Genomic DNA, 15,850 nt, shown 5'->3' with positions numbered 1-15,850 from the left:
ACTCACCAGGACAGACCTAACCCCCCTCCTGCTCTGTTTCCCTCTAAATGAACATCATGTTGTGTTGAAGACTGAGACCATGAACTCATCAGAGAGGAGGAGAGACATTTTTCCATAGACTTCAACACAATCTGAGTCTATGCCCATTTTTATTATGGTTTAAAAAAAAAAAGCCTGTTTCCAACATTTCTGTAATGTGAAATAGAGGACAACATCATACAACTGTTTTGACAGACGAAGAAAAAAATCACCACATGGAACTTTAAAGCCTTCACTGGTTTTAATTATGTTTCCGACTGTCAAGAAAAACATCACCTATTGTTCCAGCTGGCGCCTCAGAACGATGTGCTTGCTGTAATTAGGACTGGAGCAAACAGGAAGTCAGGTGGTGACACATCAGCTGGAGGTCAGTGTGGACAAATGGACAACAAATGTCCCCACGGAGCCTTCAAATGGACGATTCAAACGTCCTCTCCGGTTTCTAACGCTGGAAAATCCGTGCGACATGCGAGAACCATTCTAATGTCACTAATTAGATTTTTCAGATCAGCTTGTTGGCTTCTTTAAAATTTGTCCTTTGTAAACTGGCTCCATCCTCTCCATGATGAAAGTTTACAAACAAAACCGGCTCAACGATGGAACCATACTGAAACAGCTGGTTAATATCCACAAAGCTCCACTTCAGGGGAGCAGAAAACTGGAGTTTGAATTTCTGCCTTTTTGCTTCCTATCAAACAGTCTGAAACTGTGGGGGTCTGTGAATCTCCCCTCAGGATAAATAAAGTATACATCTGTCATATAATATTGCTCCTGATGGAGTTTGCTGTTTGCCTTGAACAGCACGGTGGCCCAGTGGTTAGTGATGTCGCCCCACAGTAAGGTCGTAGGTTTGAGCATATCTAGGTTAAGTGATGTAAATGTAGGTAGGTAGTGATTTGCGTGGCAGGGTGGCGTAGTGGTTGAGCACGGTGTAATAGTAGACGCCCCAAATTAGAAGCTTGTGGGTTCGACTCCCAGTCTGAACATGCCTAGGCTCATTGGTGAAGATCAGGCCTGAGCAAGGAACACCGCCCTTGACCAGACCAGTTAAGTTTAATTTAAACGGAACATTGAAGCTCATCAGGTTTGGCAGCTTGTTTGTGTAAACTCACTAAAAGACTTGGGAAACACCAAAAGTATATTTAAGTGGAAGTTTGTAGTCCACGTGTGTCTGATCTCACTGAGCTATTGTGTCGGTGTTAATCGTTACCTTCCATTTACTGTGAAACATCAGTAATGAAAAGGAGGAAAATTAAAACCCCATCAAGCTCTCACATTCTGCAGTGTGTGTGTGTCACTGATCTGGAACCGCCGCTGTGTGAAGGCTTCCTGTGTCGCTGGCGCCCCGTCCATTTCTCTGCTGATGGGTAGAAAATGATCTGAGGAGGCAAAAGGAGGACTTCATCATTACAGTTTGATATTTAATGAGAATAACAGCATGATGTCCAAGTTAACTGAGTCATTAACTCAAGATAATAGTTGAACAGAGTTCAAGTCAGCTAACTGACTCACAAAAACAACAAGAACAACAACTCTTAACCCTTTAATGTCCTGCTCAACTGTTATCTAGAGCACATTCTGGTATTTGTATGTTTTTTAATACATTTACCATGAAGTGTCATCTCAACTGTTTGGTAGAGGCCTATATTTTAAAAACAAAAAAAATATTTTGATGTTATTATTGCCCCAAGGAAATAAGAAAAGCTCAGAAATAATTTTTTCCATTGCTTTTTTCTTAGTGAGGACATTAAAAGGTTCAAGTCACTAAAGTGAATCGTCTTCTGGGACATTCAGTGTTTTTGGACTGAGCTGGATTTTTGCTGATGATAAAAGAAAGAAAATCACCCGATAAATGAGCTCAAAATAAGAAAAGTCAACTGAAAACAAACACTTTTGGATAATGTCAATGTTTTTGGGTTGGAGTCCAAATGCTGCATTCAGGCCCGGTCTGAAACTCCAGGCGTCCAGGTCGGCCCCCCCAGCCTTGTTGACAATAGAGCCCCTCTGCAGCGGTCTGCTCTGGGAAGATGACAGTCGGCTTGACACGAGGTCAGAGAGAACAACAAGATGGCCTGTCAGCCGAGGAGCCCGGGGGGGTTGTGGGGGGGCAGTTTGGTTAAGGAGGGAAACAGCAGCCAGATTTGGAAGGGTAATGAGCTCAGCGGTGAGGCAGCTGGGAGGAAACCCTGAAGGAGCTGCATGTTGGAGCAGCATCATGCTCACTTCCCCCCGGTGGAGATGTGCTACAGCGGCTGAAAGGTTAATCTCCCATCATGCAGTGCAGGAATGCTGAACTACCACGTGCAGTTTACATTCAGAAGGTACAACTGCTGCAAACAATAATCTACAAACTGTCGAAGGGAGGAGGAGGAATAATTTACAGGAGCATCGGGGGGGGGGGGCAGTTTTTCATTTCTGTGAAATACAAAGCATTACCACCTGAGAGAACTGCCCCCCTCCCCCTCCCCCGGCCTGGTTCTGAAAGTGCTGACAGAGCACTGCAACTTTATTTTGCCCCCCCAGGCCGCCTGCTGTTTGGGGATGTTCTGCAGAACAGCAGACTCCCCCCCCCCCACACACACACACACGGTCGCTTCCTGCTGGCTGCTGCTTGTCAGGCAGGGAGCGACTGATAAAGAGCAGAATGTTCTTGACCCGTGAAGAGGAAAAGCTGCACAGGACCAGCTTCCCAGCCGCTGCACCAGATTTCCGCCATTATTGGCCGACGACTGCTGCAAAATGACTTCCACAAATCTGGAGGTGTGACTGAATATATATTGGAATTCGTTAGCCAGATGAGCTGCGTTCGGATGAACTTATCTCCAAATGAAAACTGATTAGTGCATTAAATCTGATCTGATCTGCACAGTTCACTGTAACTGCTGTCGTTATCAGACGCTCAGAAACCAACAGAAGTTAATGAACTATCTTAAAGCTGCAGGTTATAATCGTGTCTGTGCAGACTGCTGAACTTATTCTTTTTGTGGCCCGAGGATTACGTCCATTCTGTGGCTCGCTGCTGATTTTTAAAATCTCTGTGCTATTAATATCAGCTCTGAATGAACTAAGCCTTTTTTCTGGGACCTTTGGGGCCGGAGGAGCAAACTCAGTGTTTCTGAACTCTGAGCTCATGAGGTGGTAGAACAGACTGTCTCTAAACCTCCATTCTGTTTGATGACCATCAGCAGGAGACTCAACTGGTTGAGAGAGAAGTCAGGTTGTATTGAAGTGTATGGGAAAATGGCCCTGATTGAGTCATTATTTCTGGCATGGGCCAAAACGGTGAACGCACCATAGCATGTTAGCATGTTAGCTGACATACATGAGTCCGCCTCAGGATGGAGCTTTCAGGTTGGACCCGCTCCTCTCCTGGTGCATGCTGGGATGGATTCAAGGGAACATTTTTGATATCTGGATGGACCTTCTGAAACAGACTGACTGATGAAGGTTGGCAGAAGTCTCTCATGATGTTACGAGGTTGCTGCGAGAAAAAGGAACGTTTGTTAAAAAGTTTCTGATGCAGTTGGAATGTGAAAACGTTCTTTTGACGCTCAGATCATCTGATTAAACTGAACGAGGACGAACTGCAGTCGCTCACATTTATCAAAATATAAGATTGAATATTGATCAGAGAAAGATTACATCTTAACTCCGGACTGAAGTCCTCCAAGGACAATTTGAAGTGACAGAGGCGCACACACACACCAGCTGTTGGAGGATTCATCCTGAACACGAGGTGGATTCTGTAACGCAGACTGAAGCTGACGGGGAGCTCCTGTTGTCAGCCGAAGGAGCAGAGAGGATTCTGGGATTGGACGGTTGTGACAGCTGTTGGTGACATAACGAGGAGCTGCACCTGAGTGAGAACCGTGCGTCCTCGGCCTGTCGGTATCTCACATCAGCAGAGCGCCTCTCTCCACACACACTTCCTGTCGCTGCAGCGTTCAGAGGATCCTCCTCCATGTCGTCATTCCATCCCAAATGCACTGGCCTGAAAATAAAATGGCTGCAGCAGCAGGAGAGACCCTGAAGGTTAAATTACAGCAGAGTTAAATTCTTAGGCCTCAAAAAGTTAAAAGTTCTCAGAGTTACCGGGAGGAGCTGCAGCAGGTCCTCTGGAGGACACGAGCCCGGACTGAGACGCAGCTTCTGATTTCGACAGCAGACAAACATGGTAGGAAATCATGACGTGTGCACGTTTTCGGATCAGAGCAGTCTCAGGAATTAAAGCGACTCCTGCATTTCCTCACTGATGAGGCTTCAGTAAAAACAACAGTAGGGAAAATAATATTCATTCCACTTAATCCGTGTCGTGAATATCAATGAAACAACATGCTGGCGTTTTGCTTTCACATCCTGAAGGTGACTATCTGGCAGAGTTACAGGTCACAGAGCACTAAAGTTGTTGATGGTGGGTGTTTAAACAAAAGAGTTGTTGTTCCCTCGTGAGTCTCCTCCTGCTCGTCTTGTATTTGCTGGTTGGTTGTGTGCCACACAACACATGAATCTAATTCTCAGACAAAGTTCTAATGTTTTATTTTTTCCCAGTTTATAGGTCGTTGGTACATTATCTCATTATAACGAAATTGCTTTCTCATCTAATTAGCATCTGACGCTTAACACAAAGTGCAGCTGCGACTGATGGGAATCTCATTCTGGAACTTTGGTTCAAGTATTAAACAAATTACATTTGAGACCTGATAATGTTCCAAGATGTTGAAGCAGGATTGTCATAAAAATAATTGCAGCTGATTGTTAAGTGAAACAGAAACAGCATTTAATGGATTTCCTTCCAATAACTGATGAGATATTTTAATCAAAGGAACAAACGTCAACGTCAGAATGGAACAAGAGCAAAGACTGAAAGGAGTCATTCGTGTCCATCCTCTGGGGACCGGGACGAATCAGGAAGGGTCGGCAGTTAGAGACATCAAGTCATCAAAGTCAGCAGGATTCATGTGGACCATAAAACCAGAGCCACCAAAAACCTGAAGGAAGGCGAGCCCAAAGAAGCTGCTTCTGCTTTTAACTGAAAAATGACTGTGTGTTCCTACAGCTCGGCTTTGGGAAGTTAAAAAAATTAATTAATTAAATAAAAATCACGACCAAGTTATTGTTGACATTTATCAAACTGGATGAAAGTGAACTGAAGACCGACAACTCAGACAAATCCAGTCTCTCAGGCGCTTTAAAACAATCACATCATTTATTTACAATATATTAAACCGTAATGCAAAATTTATACCAAGTGGTCAATTTTTTCCATAATGAAAATAAACATGAAGTATTTTCAAAGCTAGCATGAATCATACACATATTTATATATAAATACCGTATGCAGTCATCCATATCATGTCTGCTCTTTAGTTTGTTTTATTTTTTCCTGTTGAAGCCAGACACTTTTTCAAGGTCAATCCAAAAAACACATTTCACCACTTGTGTCGACTGCATAGAGAATAAAAATGAAGACCCAACTTCCTCCCACCGTGAACATCCACCGATTTTTTTTTCAGCCCTAAATGCCACGTCACGCTCTTTAAATGGCTTTCAGTATCTCAATGCTACTCAGAAAATCCCAGACAGACGACCGAACGGTGTGATGGAACAAATCGGCAGCCGTGATGATGCACATTCCTATTTTCTATTTTCTGTTTAGAGGCATTGATGGGTAAAAAAAAACAACAACAAAACAAACAAAACCTGACACACAAACAGACGTCAGAGCTGCTGAACATGATTTCACAGTATTGGTTATTCAGGCCGCAGTTTGTCCAGTTAATGAAGTTACAGTTTAAGTACCCAACGAGGCTTTAAAGGAGAAGTCTGCTGACATTCTGGATTTTTCTCAATATCATCAAAACCCACGGAAAGACAAGTCCAAGTCCACCGATGAGTCAACTATAATTCTCAGTTTCATTTCTAAATTCTGGACCGTCCCGTGCCAGTTGCTGTTTTTTCTGTTTGACACAAGCGTCAGCCTTCGTCGTCTTCAGGACGAGCTGCAGTGAAGCTTAGCCTCTTAGCATGCTAACTGCAGGACAAGAAAAGATGTGATTTTTACACCAGTGCTGATTTCCACCTTCGGAGACACGTGACGGTGAGTGAAGGGCAGAAGCTTGATGCTTTACGCTTCCTGTAAACTGGTACGTTAACCAAGTATTCATTTTAACGTGCTAATGCTAACTCACAAATGCTTCTTTAATCAGAACCAATCATTTCTGCTGTCCCGGTTTATGGTTTGCAGACTGTTATAAAACAAATATGAGAGCAGGAAAATAACAATTCCATAACCAATAACGAATAAGCTAGCTAAGCTGTTATTATTGATTAGCACTAGTGTGTTGTTGCGTTGTAAGGAAAAAAAAAAAGAAAGAAAACAATCTACAACAAATTTTAAAGACTTCTGTCCTCAGTCGGGTCGGTCGTTGGCTGGTTGTCGTCTTTCCATGTGATTTGATCACGATAAGAAAAAAACAAGCAACACCAGCAGCTATTTCTCTTCGCCGTGCTGGTTGAGGAGACCATATGCTCAGTGGTTTTTGTGTGAAACCGACAAATGACTGGTGCCCAAGGTTAAATAAATTCCCTTTGGAAATATAAAGCACATCAAACTCAAAACAAAACACAGATGGTGTGTGAACGACAAGGAGCCCGAGCCTCTCCGTCTCTAACTCCAGCTAGTACGCAGTCAAATCAAGTCAAAACGAAAGGCCTCTCACAGAGGTAAGCTCAAACCTCGTGGAAACAAATCTGTCAAACATCAAGAAAAGAAGAGGGGGCAGCAGTGAGTGATCTAACCGACTCTCCCTGTAAGGCAGTCATAAATTACCACCAAAGGGCAGAAAACTTTTCAGGCAAACAAAAAGCCAGCGGGTGATAAAGAGAGTATCTTCAGCGACGGTGCAGCAGTTCATGAAATGCCACAGCTGCACAGAAGCAGCTGTAAAGGAGCCACTTAAGTCAAATGGCACTTATCCCGAAAAGGGAAGAGGAAGCAGAAAGAAGAAAAAGAAAAAGCTGGAACTTTTCCCAGGATTCAGCATCAATTGGCAAAACAGTGCACACACATACAGCAAAGGCTTTTTTGGCAATACATCGTAACATGGCAATACATATTATTGTGGTGTACTATATGTAAAGGAGAGAGACAAAGGGAGGGAAAGAAGAAAGGATCGACTATAACTGCAACCTCAAGTTCTTTGGCTCAGTTACAACCATAGCTGGAGTTTAACAGAGGAGCTGCTGTGTGCAGCGAGGTTAGACTGATGGAGCAGGACGTCTGCCTCGGCGGACTGAGTGTTGGTAACGTCTACGGGACGGGAACATCTCGTAGCTGTGATTATTTAGGTGTGAGCTTGTGACTCTGCATGCAACACAAACTGTCGACGGCGACAGCGACTACGACTCATCGGGCCCGTCCTCGCCGTCGCCGTCGTCTTTCATTTGGCTGCTGTATCTGTATTTAGAGTAAGAGCCCGGGGTCGCACCGCCTTCTTTTTCTTCTTCCTCCTCCTCTTCGTCAGATCTACTGAAGTAGTAGTGTCTTCGACCGGGGGGGCTGCAGTCAGAGAGGGAACAAGGAGAAACTGTCGTCATGAAAGCTGAACAGAAAGCAGAGCAGCGTCTCATCATCGTCACTCTGACAGCACACAGATAAAAAGAGAACATTATTGAACACACATGCAGCTTCGACCTCAGATCACCTGCTCTCCTCTCAGTTAACGTTTTATCCAAACACAACACTTATTCTAAGTTTGTGTTGACTTTGTTTAGTGAGTTAAACCACCACAGAGCAGTTGTGTGTTTACCGAAGTCCTTCGGTGTCCGTGTAAACTCGGTCACTTCACGCAGTTTGTTACCACGATCGCATGCAAAACTGTTAATGTGACTCCGGATGGATTAGCAAAGTGCTGCGACTCCATTCTGATTATATTAAAGTCTGAGCTCAAAGAAGAGAAACCAGAACTGAAAAGCATGCGGTTACCAACACCCAAACAAGATTAGAATCATCCTTTTTCATCTCAAATATTCCTAATGAATTGTGACACCAGAAAAATTCAATCCCATTACCGGTTTCCACGCAGCCCAGCCCACCACTTTAATCTTATTTAGGAGTCAAACTGCTTAAATATTGCAAACTGGAGGTTAATTACTCTCAGCTGCGCATCTCAGATGAATTTGCTAGTTGGTGTAAATCAATGCTCAGGGTCTAATTATGCCTGCAGTTACGGAGCTGGAAGGAAAAATTTATAACATTAATTGGCTGTTAGTTTTACCTTTTTAGAGCCGTAAATTAAAGTGACTTCTTGGGAGTCATTTCAGGCCGAGTTAACAGCCATGTTGAGTTTAAAGATCCACTGAGACCGGTCAGTGCTGCTCAACTTCCAACTAAGAACGAGCTGCAGTTAACGTGATAAACAACACGCCATCAGCCAGACAGAAGGTTTCTTTGATTAGATCACATCATGCGTCTCAGGCGACCACCTACTGGCTCCCTCAGTCACTGTCCGGCCGGTACAGGTACTTCATCATCAGGCTGTCCACCTTCTTCTTCCTCTTCTTCTGGTCCTTTTTGCTTAAGGGCTGGCTCTCGCTCTGTGGGTCAGCTTCTTCGTCCCTTTCGGGGCCGGATGCCTTCCGAGACGGGGCCCTTTTCACGCTGTTGGAGCTCCGGTAGGAGATGGTGGAGGCACCGGAGCTCGAGTCCGACTCTGAGTCTGAGGATGTAGAGGATGAACCAGAAGAAGAGGACACATTCTTCCTCTTGGACTTTTTCTTGGACTTCTTGGACCTCCTCTTGGAGCTGCTGCTGTGACGACGACCATCCCTCGAGCTGTCGGACTCGGAGCTGTGGCTTCTCTTCTTTTTCTTGCTCTTGTCTCTGCTCTTGCTGCGATGGCGACTGCTGCAGCTGCTGCCGCTGCGGGACGATCTCATGCAGTCCACGGCGGACGCAGAGCGCCGAATACTGCTGGCGGAGCGAGTGTCTCCATTGCGGACACTTTTGCTGTCATCATCATCATTTTTGGATTTTCCTTCATCGGCCTCTGAGTCTTCCAAACTTGTGCGCTTGAATTTGATAGGCTTAAAGCTCAGCACCTCGTTGATGGCTTTCTCCAGGTCGGGGTCGAGATAGTTGCGATGACTGACGGGTTTGATGTCTAAATTATCGATGGGGTCGTTATTTGCAGCTGATGATCTGTCTTGTGGCGGCGGCATGGACAAACTGCGGCCGCTGGATGAGTGAGGACTGTACGCCGACCTCTCGGTGAAGGCCACGCTCCGACTGTCGTCGATATCGAGGTCAAACTCACTCAGGCGGCAGCTGCGAGCCAAAGACATTCTGGATTCAGCTCGGCTGACGCTTCCGGGACTGCGGCCCCCTGACCGCCTGCTAAAGCAAGGGCTGCTGGGATTGCTGCCGTACACTGACCAGCCGCTTCTGCCCTCATCTAAGCGTGAGGTGTTTCGACGGCGTCCGCCGGGGCTCGACTGACCTAAGCTGATGGTGGATTTGGCGTCGTTCTCAGGGCTTAACCCGAGACGTGTGGGGGCCCGGTTGGATTCTTTGTCCCCCCAGCGGCTGTCCATGCCCTTCCTGGCTCGGCTGTTGGCCTCGGAATAGGCCTGGGAGACGACAGACTCTCTGCCGTTCCTGTCATCTCCTGTCTGGGACTTCCTCCATGAGCTGACTGAGTAGGCATCATCTTGAAGGTCCACCGATTTGGTTTTGGACTTTGAGAAGCTCAAAGAATCTTCTGACTCAGCGTTTTCCTTGAGGGCGCTGAAGAGGGCGCTTCCTTTTCCTCCAATGGAATCAAGGTTGGATCGTTTCCTGTAGCTAAGGGAGCTTAACGGTCTGCACGATTCTACCTCTTTGCCCTCTTTATTTACCTCTTTCCAATCCTTACCCTCTTTTGACTCTTTCCCTTCCTTTGCGTCTACATTTACAGCACATCTGGAAAGAAACAACAATGGAAAGGAGGAAGGAATGAAGAAAGTGGGAGATGAAAATGTTACAGATGAGACAGTAGGTGAGTCGAGGAAGAGAGTAAAGAGAATGAATGAAAACTTGACAAATCATAAAAACAGAAATATAAAAGATGACATTTAACACAGTGGGAGAAAGCGAAAACGGTTTTATCTGCACTGAATGTTCAGACCGACACAAAGCAACTATCAGGTGTGACAAACACTTTTTCTACTTGATTCAAATCCAATAAAATGCTCCCAAAACACAATCACAGATCAAAACAAAGCCAAAGAGAAACTTTCCACCGACAGAAATAGAAACACAGAGAAAAACAGAATATAGCCACGTTTTGAGAAGCGAAATGTTTCGTGGTTTGGTGTAACCATCATTCTAAATCTCTGTATAGCTGTGTGCTAATTCTGAGATCACGTCCTCCAGAAGTCCAGAATTGAAGGTTCATGTTTAACTGAAGAAATATTAAAATTATATTCCTATCTTTTCCTGTTGCTCTGTTCTGTGTAAATTCCCATTTTGGTCACTTGAACGCCAAAGCTGACGTGAAGAAGGTCAGTGACGGCCATCTAGATAATTCAGGAGCTTTACGCCTTTGGGGACTTGCTGCTCAGAGACATTTAGAAGTTTATAAAGTTGGAAGTGGCTCAGTTGAGGGAGAGAAGTTAAATCTTTTGGTAAGGAGACAAATCTGGGGCAATTGAAGCTGTCAACCTGCAGACACATCCATTAATTTCAGCGAGTGGCTCAGGTAGACTTTGCCAGCTGGCCATTGGGCACGTCAATAAATCTACCAACTGAGGTGGATTATAAAAATAAAATAAAATAAAAAAAAAAAACAACACAAAACCCTTCACTGAGCAGTTCTGTCATTTCAGCCAAAGTGCTCCACTCGGATTACTTTATTTCCTTCAGGTGTTGTCAAAAGTGTAAAAGCATAAAAGTGTTTTGGGTACGCTGCGACTAGCCGTCTTTGTACTGACCTGGAGCTCTTCAGACTGCCGTCGTCAGAGAGGTTTTTGGCAGAGCCTTTGCTTTTGGACAACCAGGATTTCACCCCGTCCACACGATCCTCCACCTCAGAGTCCGTGTCTGAATCCCCCTGACTGGTGAGCAGTCAGAGAAAGGAGAGCAAGTCAGAGGAAGCATGAGGAAACAGCAGGAAAGACAGACAATCAGAGGGGAGAGAATCCGTCTGCAGCAGAGGCGGGGCTGTTTCCCTGTTAGTGTGGCAGCACAGAAGGATTGTGATTATCTTGGATGAAGTTGGACCCATGCAGTCGGCTCTGTAAACACCCAAACATGCTCACCACAAGTCGCAGAGACACAAACGCTGCTCGACAGCTTCTCCTGGTTTTCATGGTTACTCCACCTGACGCACTCATACTGAAGTGTCAGAGTGTTTGAGGTTTGAGGACATACTCAATATCATCCTGCACTTGTTGTCTCCCAAATTCAGCAGCTTCCTCTTCCTCTCATATTCTCTGATGTGTATTTTTCTCAAACTCTATTAAAACTCCAACAATCTGACACATCAAAGGGTTTTAATAAAGAACTGAACCGTGTTTTCTCTGTTTTGACTCGTCTGTATGTCCCAGATATCGGTATCATGGAGTGATGAGCATGTTTTATGATGCTAATAGTTCAGTTCCTGTATATATTATTATTATTATATCGTCTTCCCACATGTTTCTTTCCTGTATGAACATGGCTGAGGTGAACTGTTGTGAGTTCACACTCCATCACAAAGGAAAAAAAAAACAAACCCCAAATCATCAACCAGGTATCCATAAAGAAGCTGTATCACTATCTCTGTTCATCAGCAGCTCCAGGAGAAATGAATTCAGTCTGAGAAAATACTCTCGTGTTGGACTTTACAATCGATTTCACGGTTTGGTGGATTAGACTGACTTTGACATGTTTCCTCTTAACTGTGCAGCAGCACTTGGATCTCACACACCGTCTGTCTTACATCACTGAACGTGCCGGATGGAGATGAGACTGAGCCTTCATCAGAATGAAAGCTGATAAATGTTTCCACAACGAAAACACCACACACCTGTGATACCAAAAAAAACACTGCACAGCTGCACTTTCCTTTAAATTGGCAGCAGAGCGACAGAACAACGGGCCCGCACGCACACACAGTCATATGCATACACTCATAATTTCAGTTTTTGACAGAATGATTTGGTACACAGCTGGGCACTGCGCTGTTTTTCCTCTCAATTATCATTACACTTTCACAAGCCACAGCGAGCCGCCGAGTAAAATCGAGGGCTTGTCATAAAATTTGACACGGATGAAAAGAGCACAACACTCATTAAGTGCCGTCAGAGCCCAGTGCTTGTGTGGCGCTGTGAAATTAAGTTGTTACCGCTTAATAGTCCTACGGAGACATCAGAGGGGTGGCTCCCCGTCTCCGTTTTCATCTCCATCTGTTTCCAGAAGCCTCCCATCTTATCGGAGAAGAAAGCGAAAAACTTTATTTTCTCTCATAGGTGGTGGACCTGCTCCACCTATAATTAAAATCATTAGCAGCTGGAGACAAAGCTGTCTGGATTTCATGGGGGAGAATCAATACAATGACTGCCCGGTGAAATCCAAATGCAAAAGCCTGCACGCTTTTATGGAATACAAAAACTCAGCTGGTGACGGCGAGGCTGCAGTCAAACCAAAGACAAAGGACGAGAGCCGGGCTCAAAGAGGGAGGCGATGATTCTGAAGCTGTAATTAACTTTGCAGCACAAACCTCAACTATTAGACAACCTGGGGATTAGCTGCTGCCTGGGCCAACATCACACCAAGGTCACGTAGTGGGTGTCAAATCCAGAGAGTTAAAGCGCCGTGAAGTTCTGTGTGTTTAACATTCAATGAGTCAACTGGAAAAATGAAAAAGTGTGTATGGGCTGGGTGCTGTATTTCTGATAACTGTACTGATCACTGTGTTCCAGCAGAATGTGTTCATTGGCTTAGTAAGGCATAAATACATTATTAGATTTTGTTGAGATATAAATATGATAAATATGATAAATGATCGTTCAGATCTGGATCTGTGTTTGTCCGTCCGTTCTCATCCTCCATCTTTGATAGTGACATCTGGAGTCACGTCTCTACTTTAGACGCTCCTATTGGCTCTGTTTGGTGATGTCACAGCCAATCAGAGGCCCAGCTGTATTTTCCTGATCTGTGAAAAGCCTCACTGTGGCTCATCAGTGAAGTTGATAACAAAAAGTGCTGATGTAAAATAATCCCCTCGTCCTCCAGCTGAAGAACTTTTTATTTATCGTTCTCTGAAACTCTTATCAGTCTAATATTGGACGATGCATTTGGAGACCTATCAGGTCTACAGTCAGGAGCACGATGGCGGATTCTGTGTAACTGAGCAGCCTCGCACGTGATGTCATCTACAATTTATGTGCCTGACCACGATACCATTAAGCCCCACTGAAAGCCTGAGGGAAGCAAACAAACGCAGTGCTGAGGAGACATTAATTGTCCGTGACATGCTGCCGCCACTGGTTGTACATCTCTGTTTCACACTATTACATTCATCATTAGCTTCTATGGATCGTCCTGCTGTGTTCTACTTGGCTCTGCTCCCTCCGTGTCCCTGGGTCTTACAGACGCCACTGTTTATGTCCCCGATACATGAAGCTGTTGGCCCCTGTGAAGTCCCCGTGGCTCTCTGGAGCACAGACAGACATATGCATCCTCTCCAGGACCGTCAGCGACGGTGCGTGCCATTTCCTGATGAGGACTTCACGTCTCTGGTGCTCATGCTGAACTGTTTCTGTAGATAAACTGGACCGGCTGAGCTTCGCCACGTTCCGGCTCTCCTGGAGAGCAAGAAGTTTCACCTCCATGAGACTGAGAGTCTCTGAGGAGACAGTACTTAGAGCATCCGGCTGAAGAGGACTGAGGCGCTCATACATAAATAGACTTCAATACAATCCTCTCCGATGGTCATTCAGTTTGAAGGCTCCTCACTATCTGTTCATTTTACAGCACCAGTCTCTAAAAGGCTAAATGGTTTTGTTGGGTTTTTGTTTTATGATAAAACAAACTTTCCTAGGTTTGTTTGTCTTCGTGCCATTTTGATTTCCAATGTTTGCATTTTAATATTTAGCTTTTCAGGACTGTAATAAAAATCCTCCCTGTTTGTTCTTCCATTTCAGATTAACGTCTGTAAAAAGCATTTTAGGTTAAACGCTAATGTTAGCTATGTTAGCTATGATTGTGTTAAAACTTGTATCAGTACATCTGGACTATAACACACGTGTGTTTCAAAGCATTGAAGGTGTGTTCGTGTTACACGTTCCAACACAAAGCTGGCCACAGAGGTTCATTTAGGGTGGAGTCAAAACAGCAGCTTCATTCAGATGAAGCAGCTCTGCAGCCACTTGCCTTGTGAGCGGGACGGCTTTTTGTGAAGACATTTGAAGCGTCTGCATTATTCAGCAAGCACAAGCCAACGCCTGATACTTGAACACACCCTCGTTAACACCCTGGAACAGGATGATGAAAAATTAAGAGCGCCTGAGAGCGGGGACGAGTTCGACTGCTGTTCAAACATCACAGCCGGGTGAGCCCCCCCAGTGACGCCAGAGGGAACCGCGAGGAAGACCTCCACCTTGCGTTGCAAAGTGGTTAACCATACATTTGAGGCGGGGGGGGGGTTTCATGCTGGAGAACGTTATTGTCAGTGGCGTTCATGCATCTCAGCATGTGAGGCCATGCAGTGAAAAGCGGAGTAAACGGGTTATGACTGAAACTATGAACACTGGCGATGATGCATTTTCCTCGAGTCGTCACAAATCCTGCTGGATTTACTGCATCTCTGCATCCTCCAGCAGGCATTTACTGCTGCTTAAATCGTCAAACATGTGGATCTTTCCCGCTGAGGGTCTGACAACAGAGCGGAATTATCACAGGAACAACAAACTTGGCCCAGGATGCATTCCAAATATCATTTCTACTTTTTATTATTATTATTATTATTATTTTCTTCACGTTTGAGGGAACTTTAGGTGGGAGCTCTTTCCTACAGTGTGACAGCCAGCAGTGATGGAATAACTGGACTGAAACTAAAACCCCGGAGGGAATCCAGGATTTTCTTTCTCCACTAAATGTTCAAAGACTGTGGAATGCTGCATCATCTCCAGTGCTGAAAGACAAAATAAAGACCAGGAAGTTCGAGATCCTCACGTTCTGTTCTTCCTTTTCTGATACTTTGTCACCATGTCCTGCAAACTGGGCATGACGACAATGATGATGATGATGATGAAGGACAGAGAACAAAAGAAAACAAAAAGAAACCACAAAATGAGAGTCAAGTCAGAAATAAAACATCAAAGATGTATAAAAATAGCCGGGAAATGATGGACGCTGCGGCTCAATGCTGAGATGACGCACTCTTTTCCTTCCCCTCGGCAAACTGACTGTAACGACTCAGCATGCAGCCTCATCCTGATCTTATATCTGTAAGAGACTCCTTACAAAGCATCTCCTCATGACTCAGTTGTTTACTGCAGCTACCTCAGCCCTTCTGAGTCCGTGCTGTACTTAAAGGCTCAGCATCCATCACAGAGTGATTCTGTTTCCGTCCAACAAGCCAAGAGAGAGGACAGGACTTCTTACTGGGTGTGAATCACACAGTCCGCCCGAGTCCAATTAGACCTGATAATATCTTGGTGATGAGGTGAGTCTTCCTCTGGGGGAGGAACGGCATTAAAGGCCCATATTTCAACTTCTCCGCTGTTTTATTTTGAAAGGTTGACATCCATAAGAAGATGTATTTGCGATTTTAGGAGACAAAAAGCATCT

The 15,850-nt window shown here is 44.8% G+C and overlaps 1 protein-coding gene across 8 annotated transcripts in view; it reads right to left on the bottom strand.

Annotated features, from left to right (window-relative positions):
- Positions 1–210: 210 nt before the first annotated feature.
- myo18ab (myosin XVIIIA b) overlaps positions 211–15,850 on the bottom strand; it is an 82,379-nt gene continuing 66,739 nt past the window's right edge. For 4 of the 8 annotated variants that reach the window (XM_029518504.1, XM_029518498.1, XM_029518499.1 and 1 more), the window contains 4 exons: positions 15,233–15,277; positions 11,008–11,130; positions 8,528–9,997; positions 7,462–7,597 (listed from right to left, as the gene is read on the bottom strand). In XM_029518504.1, coding sequence (XP_029374364.1) covers positions 8,536–9,997; positions 11,008–11,130; positions 15,233–15,277 — 1,630 coding nt within the window. In that variant the 3' untranslated portion in view covers positions 7,462–7,597; positions 8,528–8,535. Of the gene's footprint in view, positions 1,419–5,226; positions 7,598–8,527; positions 9,998–11,007; positions 11,131–15,232; positions 15,278–15,850 lie in introns of those variants that run through there. The other 4 variants (XM_029518505.1, XM_029518500.1, XM_029518507.1 and 1 more) reach the window with 4 other exon arrangements.

The sequence above is a fragment of the Echeneis naucrates genome, chromosome 13, assembly GCF_900963305.1.
Source record: "Echeneis naucrates chromosome 13, fEcheNa1.1, whole genome shotgun sequence".
Classification (NCBI taxonomy): domain Eukaryota; kingdom Metazoa; phylum Chordata; class Actinopteri; order Carangiformes; family Echeneidae; genus Echeneis; species Echeneis naucrates.
Note: the sequence above shows the minus strand (reverse complement) of the source record. Positions and strands in the feature narration are given on the sequence as shown.